This window comes from Gadus chalcogrammus, chromosome 2 (assembly GCF_026213295.1).
Source record: "Gadus chalcogrammus isolate NIFS_2021 chromosome 2, NIFS_Gcha_1.0, whole genome shotgun sequence".
NCBI classification, from domain to species: Eukaryota; Metazoa; Chordata; class Actinopteri; order Gadiformes; family Gadidae; genus Gadus; species Gadus chalcogrammus.
In genome coordinates, this window is record NC_079413.1 from 1,719,796 (window position 1) to 1,733,271 (window position 13,476).

At 50.7% G+C, this 13,476-nt stretch overlaps 2 protein-coding genes across 3 annotated transcripts in view; both read right to left on the reverse strand.

Moving 5' to 3' along the window:
• coro1a (coronin, actin binding protein, 1A) overlaps positions 1-1,857 on the reverse strand; it is an 8,336-nt gene extending 6,479 nt beyond the window's left edge. The window contains exons 1-2 of one of the 2 annotated variants that reach the window (XM_056611486.1): positions 1,633-1,857; positions 1,456-1,555 (exon numbers count right to left, since the gene is read on the reverse strand). The gene's annotated coding sequence lies outside the window, so the exon portion shown is untranslated. Of the gene's footprint in view, positions 1-1,455 lie in introns of both variants that reach the window. The other variant, XM_056611476.1, reaches the window with a different exon arrangement.
• Positions 1,858-7,170: 5,313 nt separating this feature from the next.
• paqr4a (progestin and adipoQ receptor family member IVa) lies at positions 7,171-12,595 on the reverse strand. The gene is made up of 3 exons (XM_056607701.1): positions 11,184-12,595; positions 8,962-9,180; positions 7,171-7,667 (listed from the first exon to the last, which is right to left on the reverse strand). Exons 1-3 carry the CDS (start codon positions 11,455-11,457, stop codon positions 7,237-7,239), a joined length of 924 nt encoding a protein of 307 aa, XP_056463676.1. The 5' UTR covers positions 11,458-12,595; the 3' UTR covers positions 7,171-7,236.
• Between the last annotated feature and the right edge of the window lie 881 nt (positions 12,596-13,476).

The following is a 13,476-nucleotide window of genomic DNA, read 5'->3' on the forward strand; positions in this document are numbered from 1 at the left end:
CGTGTGTGGGCGCCATGTTCCTTGTTTTAACGTTAACAAAGAGTGCAGAAAGCTGTCAGTGGGTGGCTTAGCAACAAGGCACTTGCTTCCCGGTTTGTTATCTCGGCGGGCGGGCTATTTCATCACGAAAGCTGCAGGAAATAGAAAGAAGCCAGAGAAAAGAGGAAGAGAAGGCTTTCGAAAAACGACTTCCCCTCGTCTGTCGAAGACCGCCGTCCTCCTCCACCTCCCTTCTCTCGGTCGACCGCTTGTGTTTTAAACAATCTGTACACTCTGCACACTGTACAATTGATGCAAAATAAAGCATCAAATACACCTGAAGAATAAGAAAGTAAACCGACTTCTGCTGCATCAAGCCCTGCCTTCTCCCTGCTCTTCTTCATCACCCACATCACTGTCTTCTGACCGAGGCACGGCTTGCTTGTCAAACCTCACTCCAACCGAACAGCTATTCACATCAACCTACAGTTCCTACACTTAGTATCTAGTCACAAAGGCCTCGGTCCCTTGCATCCCAAACACTGTAACACTGCAGCGCTCAGATCTTGAACACGCTTCTGGAGGGAGCTACGTCACAGCTGTGTGTCGGCCTGGAGCCGTTGAACCACAGCGTGAGAGAGAGCACCCTGAAACACTTCGCTCACATCCGTCTTGACTCATCCCCTGGCCGCTTGTTGTCCTCGTGAAGGCAATCGCAAACGGCACACGCACACACAGAGGAAATACCTCTGTTGTAATATCACATCCTCTGCAGCCTTGCAGCCCAATCAGTATTAATACGAAGAGCAACACGGAAAAGATCCAGTTTACAGACCCAGTTTACCCACAGACCTGGTTTCAACAGGTTTTTGCAAACCCACCTTATTAAACTATCCCTGCATTAAGTGACTGTGGAGGAATAAATACAAAATCGACTGGAGGTTTTTGCTTTGCCTCCATGTGTGTGTCTCACTTCCTCATAGACACCGCCTCACCCAGCTCAGACAGACAGAGCAGCTCTCTGCCTGCATCACAAGACTCCTTCAGCTGGCCTGCTACTTATGTAATAATCCTTTATAGAGTGAGGCATGATTGTATCAGAGACCGTTATGCCTCTGCCACCGATCAATCAGTCCCCATCTCTCACACGCAATTCTTTGTTTTTTCAGCTGACCCTGAAGGACTTACCTGCAACACAGGAATGGAATTGAATTTAAACAGAGGCGAAAGACTTTAAGGTCCAACAACACCAATGCTTCAATTTTTACGACTCATCATTTTATATCGCACAGCCTACTATTTACACCACAATCCTAGAACAAAGAGTACGCGGAAGGCCTGTACGGACCAACCCGATTACAGGTGTGGTTTGAGAAGCAGTGTGAGGGCCAGGGTCAAGGGTCATGGTGCCGCGTCCATGCATCAGGGTGAGGTTGAGGGGTGAGGTCGTGTGAGAGGGCGAGCGAGCGGACCTACCTGAGCGTTGGTGTGAGTCGGTCGGCGTGGAGAGGTGTAGAAGTGGAGCACCGGGCGTACAGAATGAGTAGTGGAGGGCGTCGGAGTTCAGCACATCTCGCTGGCAGATGGAGGAAGTGGAGAGTTGAAGGGAGCGAGGTGAAAAAGGGGAGGGGACCGATTTTAAATGCAACTCACCGAGGGGGTTGACAGAGAAACGCTGAAGTGAAACCCACAGGAAGATGTGAAATACTCCCTGAGATAAGAGCCCTACTACGAGAAGAACTGTCAGAGACGAAACAGGCCCCCTGATGTCACAGCCGGCCCCGTGGGTTAACATCCACTTCTCCAAAGTGGCTTTGAGTTACCCTGCTGAATTGAGCCTTTATGATATTGAGATATCAAAACCTGAGCCCTTGGACCATCCACCCACATTTTTTATTGCAACATTAGGACGACAGAGTCCAACATTTGAGGAAGTTCATGTAAGGGTTACGTCACACACATACCAGCAGATAAGAGCATGTGCCTTCAATATGCTTGGATCACAAGCGATCTGGTCCTAGATCAGTTGTTCAGTGGGTTGCAATCTGCAGCCTCACCACTAGATGAGACTATATCCTACACACTGCACATTTAAAGTGATCTCGGCCCAGGCTTATTATCATTACTACGGTTATGAGCAGGAATTCAGCAAATCTTAACAAAGATTGGAGCGCGACTGTAAGGCAGCAATGCAATGTTCATTGTCATCACTATCACACTGCAAATAACACCAGGAATCTGCTGCCTCTCAACCACACACACACACACACACACACACACACACACACACACACACACACACACACACACACACACACACACACACACACACACACACACACACACACACACACACACACACACACACACACACACACACACACACTTAAACCACTGCAATTAAACAAACATGGACCAATAAAGGAGATCTTTAGTCAGGTTTTAAAAATATAGACTTCAGTTTATTGCACAATCGCTGCTGGAGACTTTTAGGAGAATTAGGAGCTGTCTGTTACACAACGGGCAAACATGAAGAAGGAGCGAACCCGGGAATAGTATGTCTTTGTGGGTGTGTGTGTGAGTGTGTTTGTGTGTGACCATGCACACGCACACACACACACACACACACACACACACACACACACACACACTCTATCCCATCAGCATAGAAGGAAAAAAATCGAATAATTTATGTCATACCATCATCTGTATACATTGCTTCAGGACTTTTCTCACAGAGAAATGTTACCTCCCCCCTCCTCCTCCTCCCACACACACTTTAAAAACATGATGATTGGCAAATTAGTCACTTGTGCGCCTCCAACCCCTTTACTACATGTCGTTGTCATCACTCGGCCAATACAAGTCATTCCCGTATGCCCCTCGATAAAGAGACGACAGGTCTCTGGCAATACACGACGCGGCCGTTAGATGACGCCAAAGTCCCACATGAAAGTACACGTTCATAAAGCAAAGTCAGGGCCGACGCGAGGTGAGACAGACAGCCCCCAGAAAGCTCTCTTCACCCTACAGGAATGGGACTAGGCTTGTTGTCTGTACAGGTCGGACCAGGAACAACATCAGTGCCACAATCCCCCACAGTTACAGTAATCATAATCGTTGATATACAATATGTTAATCACGTTATAAATATTGATTAACAGACTATCCGGCAGCTGTTCAATTAAAAAATCTATTTAGTTAGCAATGTAGTCAAACATCATGTCATTTCTATATCTATATAGATATAGATATATATATCATTGAACATACACGGACAGAGACCATTTTACTGGCCATTAGCTCCTCTTCTGGAAAAAAACAGGCCTTCGGCACAACTACAACACAAATAATCCCCCTCGTTCACACGGCCCGAACTCTGCGTCAAACAAAAATAAATGATGAAAACAATAAGAACAACAGAGCAGTTTGAAACAGACCATGGATGTCCCCCAAAGCGCACCCAGGCAGCCACTATGTGAACCCTTTCGTCCATAATGGACTAGACTAGTTTTTCCAGAAGGTTAAGAACCGAAAGGGACAGACGGGTCAAACGGGTCAAACGGGACAGACGGGACAGACGGGACAGACGGGACAGACGGGACACCCCCCCCCCAAAAAAAAGATCTAGTACAGCTACTGTTATGGCACCCTGAGAATGGGAGACCCAAGATGTAGAGATGAAGCTGTACAACCCCCCCCCCCCCCCCCATTTACACACACACATCCTCCACTCCCCACCACCAACATCAAGGCCCACCACTCTATACCCCCCCTCCCCCCATAAACCGGCAACACCCATCGTACAAACACACAGGTCTACTTTATTTACATCTGAAAAATGCATAGATATCCCTTTGCAGTCGAAGGGTACGCACAAGTGCCCGCCGAGGGATCCCCTAACATGGCCGTTAAAAAAAGGGGTAACCGTTCTCATGGTTACCCTGCCTGGTAGTGACACCCACACATGGTTGGATTAGTTAGTCAGACAGGGGTCACTCAGAATCCTCAGACGCACATGAGAGCAGGTGTGCGTTCTCAGGCGTATTGTTCCCCTCGCCGTACTGCGTCAAAGAAAATAGGACGTATTGTCTTGGATTATAGTTTACACTGGATGTGTATCCTCTACATACATCGGGTTACAATTCAATATACAGACTTTAAATGCGGTTTAGTATGTTACCTGTCACTTCTTTGACCTAAAGCCCTTTGGAATACCGTGAATGTGTAACTAATCTATGACTAATGGTGATCGATTATCAATAAACGGTGATCGCTGGGCCAGTGGGACCCAGTGGTTCCCGTGCACACTGATCTCCGCTTGCAAAGCGAAACTTACTAATAATTAATGTGTGCGCGTGTGTGCGGGCGGGTGTTTCTGTGGGTGAGTGTGTGCTTGTGAGATACCATTCTCAGGCCCTTTCTCACGTAGAGTGGGTCTGGGAGAGGACATGACACATCACCACCCGGTGTCTGGGTGTTGGAGGTGTCAAACCTTGGTGCAAACGTTGCTGAGAAACAACAACAACAACAACAAAAAAATAAAAGGTGACCACAAACACATATGACAGTAGCCTAACAGTGCACGCACTCGTAGCAGTGCCTCGGTATAGCAGGACTGGACAGAGCAAAGCATTTCATTAGTGAGCCATCGCGCCTCAAAACACAGAATCGATCCGGAAAAACACGCAAATCAGGGGTGGGGGATGGTGGGGGGAGTGTAGGGGTTCACTCATGTCTGCTTAAAAAGGGGTGAAACAAAACACTAAGTGTGTTTAAGGACAGCCTCAGCAAAACGAGTTTGGTTCCTTGTTAAAAAGCAGTGCAGCTCATTCTGGACTGTTCGAACTGACGCTAGCCTCCAGTCATAGACAGGTCGGCTGCCCTCCCCTCCATCCCCCCGGGGCAAAACGTGGAGAAACTAATCCCCTGCAACGGAGGATGGTGCAAAAAATGGCATCTTGAGGATAGGGCCTCAAGGGGCTAAATAAACCGGGCCAAGTGTCATCATTTACAAATAAAACATGATACAGCTTCATCTAATGTGTATGGCAAATGATATAGCTTCATCTATTGCGGATGGCAAAAAAAACAACACACATAGTTAAAAACAAACACTGAACCATCATAATCCTCATTCACTTTCATCCATTATTAAATAACGATTATTAAATAAATCTTTACAATGAATGTAATAGTGTGGTCTACATCAGACGGTAGACGGAGCCAGTTTTAGCAGCGCTGCTGGAATTGTAATTGTGCCCCGGCCTGACCTGAGTTCTAAGTTTGACTCGCTCAACATCTTCCTACAGAACCTGTATTTCCACCCCAGGCAAACCCAGCCCTCAAAAGACCACACAGCATTGTTGCCATTGGCCGTTGAAAGTCTAGTAGAACTGTATAACCAACCGATGATAAAAAGAAGAAATTGTATTGATTAAAAATTAAAGAAATTAGTTACCTCTTTTTAATCTTTTTAATAAAATGTGTGAATGTTTTAGGTCGGCGCTGGGCACTCACTACCCTGTGAGACTGTCGCCATTAATGAGCTTTATAGCCGAATGCCAATGCCTAATTCATGTTCTGGTTGTTCTGGGATGATTCATATGTTTCCTTTTCTTTTTCCACTGCCAAAGAATGATGGATTGAGTATTTGTGTTTGCTGGCCAAACTGGCCACACCAGATATTGTATTGTGCTGTCAAAAGAAAACATTGAAAGGAAGAATGCCGTCTAGTTTCCCTGCCGCGCCTGTGATGGCACACCTGGGGCGCTGGTACCAAGGTTGGTCTGGTTTGATCCACGGCGGTACGCGGTAGGACAGGTTAGCGTTCCCATTATGTCCCGTGGGTTTCAAAGCCCTTCCCTCACTTGGGGGGGGGAGGAATCCATTTCCTCATCAAACGGCCTTTGTTTGTACTGGCACGCGTTCAGGTGTGCAAACACCATGGAGGCGATACTCCCGTCTTCGATTAGCGGAATACACCTCGCATAGGAGGGAAACAAACAAACAAAAGAAAACCGCCCTCGCAGGCCAGGAAATGAAGCGCCACGCCCCCGGTTCGGCTTACGTCATCGAACCGAGGGGAAGAGCTTCTCCACAGTGGATATACATTACAGAGGCGGGTGTGGTCTCGGCAGGAATGAAGTTATACCACAGAAGGACGGCTCGTGCAAGCAGCACTTATTCAAATAAATAAAGGAAAACTCAAGTAGTTCCAAGTGACCTCACAACGTCGAGTCTAGGAGTGCTTTGTGCAATACCCACTGGCGGCATGGAGCATGGACCTTAGGACGGTGTTGCGTGTCTTTGTGTGTGTGTGTGTGTGTGTGTGTGTGTGGCTGTGTGTGTGCGCGTTTACGTGTGGGTTTCTAGATATGATGCATAGGTAGTAGTAGCACAAGAGACTTCTGAGAGCGATAGCGGTTCCCCTTTGTAAAAAAAAAAAAAACGCGATATTATTTGGTCATGCTTCCTCTAAGTCATCCATGCCAACTACTTATCAATGCAAAACTAAAGTGAAGGCTCTTTGTCTCTCGTAGTCCCTCCTCTACGCTAAACACAGCTGTATAGTGAGCCTGTGTAATGGCTTGAGAGAACCTGATACTCAAGCTACTGCTGTGGTTAATCTCCGTAACTCTTGTATACGACAGGGTAGTATGTGTGCTTGTGTTTGTATACTTTTATATGCAGCATACAGGGAGGGGTGTTCCTGTGTGTGAGCAAGGCTGCTCACCTCCGTGGCAAGGCAAGGGGGTTACTGAATGGACGTACGTGGAACACACACACACACACACACACACACACACACACACACACACACACACACACGCACGCACGCACGCACACACACACAAGGGCGCACACGCCCGCCAACACACACACACACAAAGGGGGAACGAGATATGAACATTCAACGCCTGCGCGCCTCTGGTGGGGGACACATCCTCCGTCGCTCAGCGGTGTGGCCCCTCCCTCCAGGTGCGACCCCTCCCTCCAGGTGTGACCCCCACCCTCCAGGTGTGACCCCCACCCTCCAGGTGTGACCCCCTCCCTCCAGGTGTGACCCCCACCAGTCCCACGTTCTCTGGTCCAGACAGCAGCCACAGTCAGCATCAGTCCCCCAATGCAACTCCCCGCTCCCTCCCTCCCTCCCCTCCCTCCCCCCTCCCTTCCCAGAGGTCTGTTTAAATCCCTGGCCCCCCCGCCTCCGTCAGAGGGGATTCAGAGGGGAGGGGCGGGGGCTCGGCCCCCCAGTCAGTCCGGACAGTGGTAGCTGTTGATCCACAGCAGGTCGTCCAGCACGCCCCAGTGCAGGTACAGGATGGAGCCCACCACCAACACGTGCATGATCTGGTGGCTGTTGCACCAGTAGTCGAAGAGGCCCGGGCTGAAGCGCTCGGGGATGCGCGTGATGTTGATGATCCCGCCCAGCACGGCCAGCGCGTCCATGGTGAGGAAGTGGCGCAGCGAGGTGGGGCTGCCGCCGCCCACGCCCGCCCACCGCAGCAGGAAGAAGGTGAAGCGAAAGAGCAGCTGCCAGGCGAAGGAGCGCAGGCGGCGCACGCTGCTGCTGGCCGTGACGGCGCAGTAGATGGCGTAGCTGGAGAGCACGATGTAGGTGATCAGCGCCAGGGTGCGCGTGAAGGGGTAGCACAGCAGCGTGCTGTACACGATGGGGAGGGCACCTGGGGGAGGAGTGGGAGGGAGGGAGGGAGGGGGAGAGAGAGAGAGAGAGAGAGAGAGAGAGAGAGAGAGAGAGAGAGAGAGAGAGAGAGAGAGAGAGAGGAGAGAGAGAGAGAGAGAGAGAGAGAGAGAGAGAGAGAGAGAGAGAGAGAGAGAGAGAGAGAGAGAGAGAGAGAGAGAGAGAGAGAATCAAAAGTCAACTCGCAGTAAGATAAAGAAATACCTCAAAATAATGCTAGCTCCATGGTTTGAGGGATTTGGGTTTTTCATCCGAAAGGCTTTTCGTGCAAGCCTTTGCCCAGAAGCTCCCCTTTCCTGAGACTGGCAAGATAGCAGGATTAGCTGGGTGGTGATAAGGGTATTTGGCTCTCTGTTGTAATGTTCTGGGTTCAAACCCGAACAGCAGTCCTTGAGCAAGATGCCTCACCCTTACTTGCTAACCCTTCCATGCTAAGGAATTCATGTCATGTCTCTTTCGAAATAGCTTTTTCGAATGAACTGGTAGCACGGATATTTTCTTTAATCCGGCTCAACCTCTTTCCGATTGGACTGTACTGAGGAACCTGAACGAGATAATGTCTCCCGTCACATTTGACCTCCACCCAGGGGCAGTGAGACCATTTAACCATGAAGCATCTGTTCAGCTCTCTGACAGGTCGAAACAGGGACCGCAGAGGGTACAGCAGCCCGGTAAACCTATGCTCGAACCAGCAAAATATTTCCTCACAAAATCCCTAGATCTTTCATTTGCATTTTGCGAATGGGCCCGGTTCATTTACATATGTTGTAGGATGCGGTGAGTGTGCTTCTTTGTATATTATATCCCTGACCTCATCACGGTTAGGGAAATAACACAAGCCACATCTCTCATGTCTAAGTTCATCTACTAAAAGTCTAAAGCGTGCAGGGGCTCTGGGCCGTAGAGTCCGTCACAGCTGCCGCCAAAAGACTCAAGACTCACTTCAGAGTTCACCTAGACTCTGCATAGCAACCCCCCTTACACCCCCCACCCCCTCTTAATCACTTATTGTACGTTGTACATCCTGGCACTTTAAAATAGTACTGAGCATCGTGTAGCCTCTTATCTGAGCTGTCTTTGTTGTGTACGGGGAATGTGTTAACCTAGCGATTGTAAGGGCTTGGCACTTGTATTCTATGAACACCCTTACTGTACCCACAGAGATATATCGTCGTTTCTACTTCTTCTGACAAATGCATCCATTGTAAGTCGCTTTAGACAAAAGCGTCGGCTTAAGGCCCTAAACTTCAACGTAGACGGAGAGCCAGGCAGCGTACCCAGTGTGTTGATCATACATATCCCACACATGTCCAGCTTCAGCAGGGTGTGGTAGACGGGCTCGCCGCCCTCGTGGTTCATGAAGAGGTGGTAGACCACCGAGCCCAGCTGGGGAGAGAGGCAGGCCAGGAAGTGGACCACGCCCAGCCAGGTGACACTGATCTGGGACCAGGGGATGTTTAGGGGCATGAGCACCAGGAAGCACACCAGTGGGATGCCTGCGGAGAGGAGGGGGAGAGAGAGAGAGAGAGAGAGAGAGGCAGAGAGACGTCTGCTTTTACTGTTTGCAATTTGCCTATTCAAGACTGTCTAGCCGGTGTCATTTTTGTATGCCTTTCCAAGGGAAATAGGGAGTTTGCGTGTGACTGATGGAAGGAGGGATCAAGACAGGGGTAGGGTAAAGGTCCTGGAGAATTTGAGTTGTAAAGTGACACTTTTGGTTTCACTAAAACGCTATTGATTATTATGCCATATGAAAGCAGCATGGTTAGGTGATGGGCACACAGTGGCCTCAGTGGCACTGAGGTTTGAATGACACAGTCCCCTAATCAGCCATGTTTGCGCAATGTCTCTTAGAAAGGAGGCTTAGAAAGGAGCGGCCAAGGTCCAAGTCCGGCTAATGTTATCCTTAAGTACCAGAAACTCACACACAGGTCTGAATGGATAGATGATGACCTGTGTGTCCTTTCTGCTGCCGGTTTCGATTGCAACTTGGCGCGTCTTTCACCAAGCGCCTAATGCGCTGAGGTGCAGCGCCTTTCAAATCATTCGCTCTGGTTACAGATATGTTGTGGATTCCTTTAATGGAACTTTCTTTGTCCGTTGTACACTTCCCCGGTTAACCTGTATGTATGCATAATAAACGGCAGAATAGATAAATGACATCCCCACACACTGCTCAGTGTGTGTGTGTGTGTGTGTGTGTGTGTGTGTGTGTGTGTGTGTGTGTGTGTGTGTGTGTGTGTGTGTGTCTCTGATAATGAGACACAGCTTTCGGTGGAACCGCTAATGCCCAAATAACAGTAAGCAGCCGAGCTCCCGTGAGTCGTGCGTGTGCGGGCATGGACTTAGTGCTTGGCGTGCAAAATAGGGTCCTTGAAGATACGACACGACGGGGCGAAAAAAACAAAACACGCGCACACACGCACATGACCATGTGTCCATAGACACCGTCGCATCCCCACCTGGGTCTCCTCTCCTGCAGCGCCCCGTCAACCCAATGTCATTGTTCTTTTTTTTTCTCCGCCAGCCAGGTGAAACTGTTCATGCCATCCAACACATCTATTTTAAGTATTGTCTGCACGACCCCCCCCCCCCCCCCCCCCCCCCCCCCCCCCCAAGCCCCACACACACACACACACACACACACACACTAGGGAATCGAACCCCCAATCATCAGTCTTTAAACGTTGGTCGTTGGTAACTTTAAACAAAGAGATCGCATTTTGTTTAACTGCTAACTAACAAACGGGTTTATGCGTTCACTGAACAAAGATTATGGAAATAAAAGACCACTTTTCCATCAGAAAAATCATCAGAACCGTTATTACCAACCCATAGACACTAAAAGCCAAAACCTTTCTCACATGCACACCCATCGCGAGTGACGGCTACGCGCACACACACACACACACACACAGCCACAGCTGTTGTCCCGGACAGAGCTTCTCCACAGGGGGCTCGGCCAAGTCATTCACAAGCTCCTTGCATGCTGCCATGGACTTGTGTTGGGTGTGGGGGGGGGGGGTCGTGGGGGCTTGGGGGCCTAGTGGGGCTGGGGGCTGGGGGTCTTGGAGGGCTGGAAGGGTATTTTGGGACTCATTTGGAGTGGGGCAGCCTGGGTTACAGCATGAGCACAGTCCCCATGCAGACTTACTTTCCCCTTTTTGCCCTTCTACTCAGTGAGTGTATTTGCATACAATCTTAGTGTAACAATGATTGCTCGGGCTGTGGCAGGTCAACATGTTGAAATCTCGACCACGGTTTACAAGTGTGTATCTAAGCCATCTTTTCAAAAGTCAACAAGGCAAAATCAAACACAAACAAGCACAAATAAACACACAAACATATGATCATGATCTTTACTGAGTTCTTATTAAATATAACTATTACAATTATATCAGTGTTATCTTGGATATGTGTTATTATAGGTGTAATGAACCACAAAATAAGCCTTTCCCCTCTAACATCATGAACTCCCATCAGCAGGCCGGGCACTCACCGTGAGTGTAGATGTTCCCCAACTCATTGTGGAGGTAAAACAGACTCCTCACGCACTCGGGCAGTGAGGAGACCGGCCGGTACCCGGTGAGGACGTATCTGTTGAACTGCAGGTGGGGAGGAGAGCTGGCCCAGTCCAACAGCCTGGGTCCGCTCAGGAACGCCATGGCGACCATCACGGTCAAAACGATGCCCCAAAACACGTAGAAAAAAGACTGTACACCTATATACAAATTCAGGAGGAATATTGCGATTAAAAACGTACTGGGCACCATTGGTGCTGCCGGTGACCGATGTGTTTGTATTGTGCAGTTAGCCACATAGCCCGCTGTGGGGCTACGGTGCGGGGCTAGCGGTCGGGGGAGCCCTCCGACGCCGCTGCGTGGTCACCGCTGCCCGGCGACGGCGTCGCTCGCTGGCCGCTGGTCGAGTCGGAGAACCGCACGCGTGTCATCCGCGGGGGTCGACGAAAACACGGCCAACCCCGTGCATGGTGCGGGTCCGTGAGGGTCATCACATTTGGCATCGAGCATCAGTGGTCTTTATAAGCTGCGGCAGGCAGGAGAAGAAGGAGGAGAAGGAGAAGCCGGGGGGTGTTTAGCAAACCAAATGAGCCAAACGGGCAGAGACCCGGACACGTCCATCGATGGCTGCAGGATCATCCCGCGGATCCATGCAAGTGCCCAGCCGGGGAGGGAGAGAGGGGAGAGGGGTTGGGGATGGGAGAGTGGTTGGGGGGGGGGTCCGGGGTTAACAGCGTGCTACCTGCCTCCGATCACCCACCCCTCACACTGATGCTGCATACAAGTGTTGAATAACCCTTCTCTCTGGATGCCAGCAGTGTCGGTCTTGCTCGTTGGTCTGCGAGTGGAGGTCAAGAAGACCGCTCTGCCTGGAGAACGATCCGTGGTCGTGTGTTCATGTCCAGATCCGGATTGTGTCTGCGGGCTAAACAACGCGGGCAAGACCAGTTGCTTTGATGCTGGGACGGACGACCGGGCGGCGGCGGTCGGGGTGACCGGGCGGTGCTAGCGGTAGCAGCCGGCTAGCAGCAGCCGTCCTGGGCATGCCCTCGCTGAGCGCCGAGGCTGAGATTTGAGCCGGCAGATTCCAGACAATGCCCGATGGATCGGTCTATGTAATATCCTCAAAGTCAAGGGTGCTATTCGATAAAAAAATAAAACGATCGACTGCCTCCCACCACTGTTTCCATTGTGTATTTATTTCCAGAACATATCCCGTCTCGGACCCGGCCTTTCGGTACCAGGAGCCCGCAGCGCTGTGGAGACGGCGCGGTGTGGGAGCGACACCACCGGAGGCTGTGACGTGGTGTGGCTCTCCTGACGGGAGAGGCTGCGGAGGGAGCGGGCTGGCGAATGGAAGAGGTTCAATGAGGAGACCGCCACGGGGATGGACTCGGCCCGGATCACGCCACTCGTGTTGTGATGCCCCCTCCCTGCCCGCCTGCTTGCACCCTTCACGCAGCCTCTGGCGACGCGCTCTCTCCCATACGTCCACTGCGCCTAAATTAGGGTTATGTTTAGTTTGCAGCAATATATATATTGTGGCGACTCCTACCCCCTGGGGAGTCTGGGTAATGGGGTATTCATAATGTTGTTTGGGGAAAAGGGGGTTTATTGTCTTTAGATAACTTGTTTATGTTATTAGGTTAAGTGGGGTTAACGGGTTTGGGGTTCTTTATTGTTTGTGTGTTAATTGTGATGTGTAGTGTGATCGGGACCATTAGTGAGAGTGTTGTGTGTGTTGGTCAGGTGTGCCGTGTTTTCTGTTGTGTGTTTGAATAAAAACAGCTCTCGGGGTCGTGCGGTGTATTGAGGCACGAGAGTTGCGCCGCCATTCCAACCTGGGCTCCCGTCCCGTCTCGTCCTTCCCGCGCTGCTCGCCACATTGGTGTCTGAAGTGGGATTTGGCCTGCGCATGCGCGGGGAGATTTGAGTTTCGCGGTCGAGCCCATGGACAACGCACCCTGCGCTATGGGAGCGCAGCGCCCCCCTGTGGACACGACCAGAAAGCCCGGAGGACCGGCAGATGCTCACCGCCCCAGGACAGTGGTTAGGCTGCCGAAGTTCACCGGGGTAACGCAGTTGGAACCATACCTGGCCCAGTTCCGGCTTGCAGAGTGGCACAACGGCTGGGATGCCGAGGAGGCGGTTGTCCACCTTGCCCTGGCGTTGGAGGGGACGGCAGCACGGGTGCTGCTCGACCTGGACCAAGCGGACCAGCGAGACCTTCAGGCCCTGATCCAAGCGTTGGAGAGGCGGTTGGGTGAACGG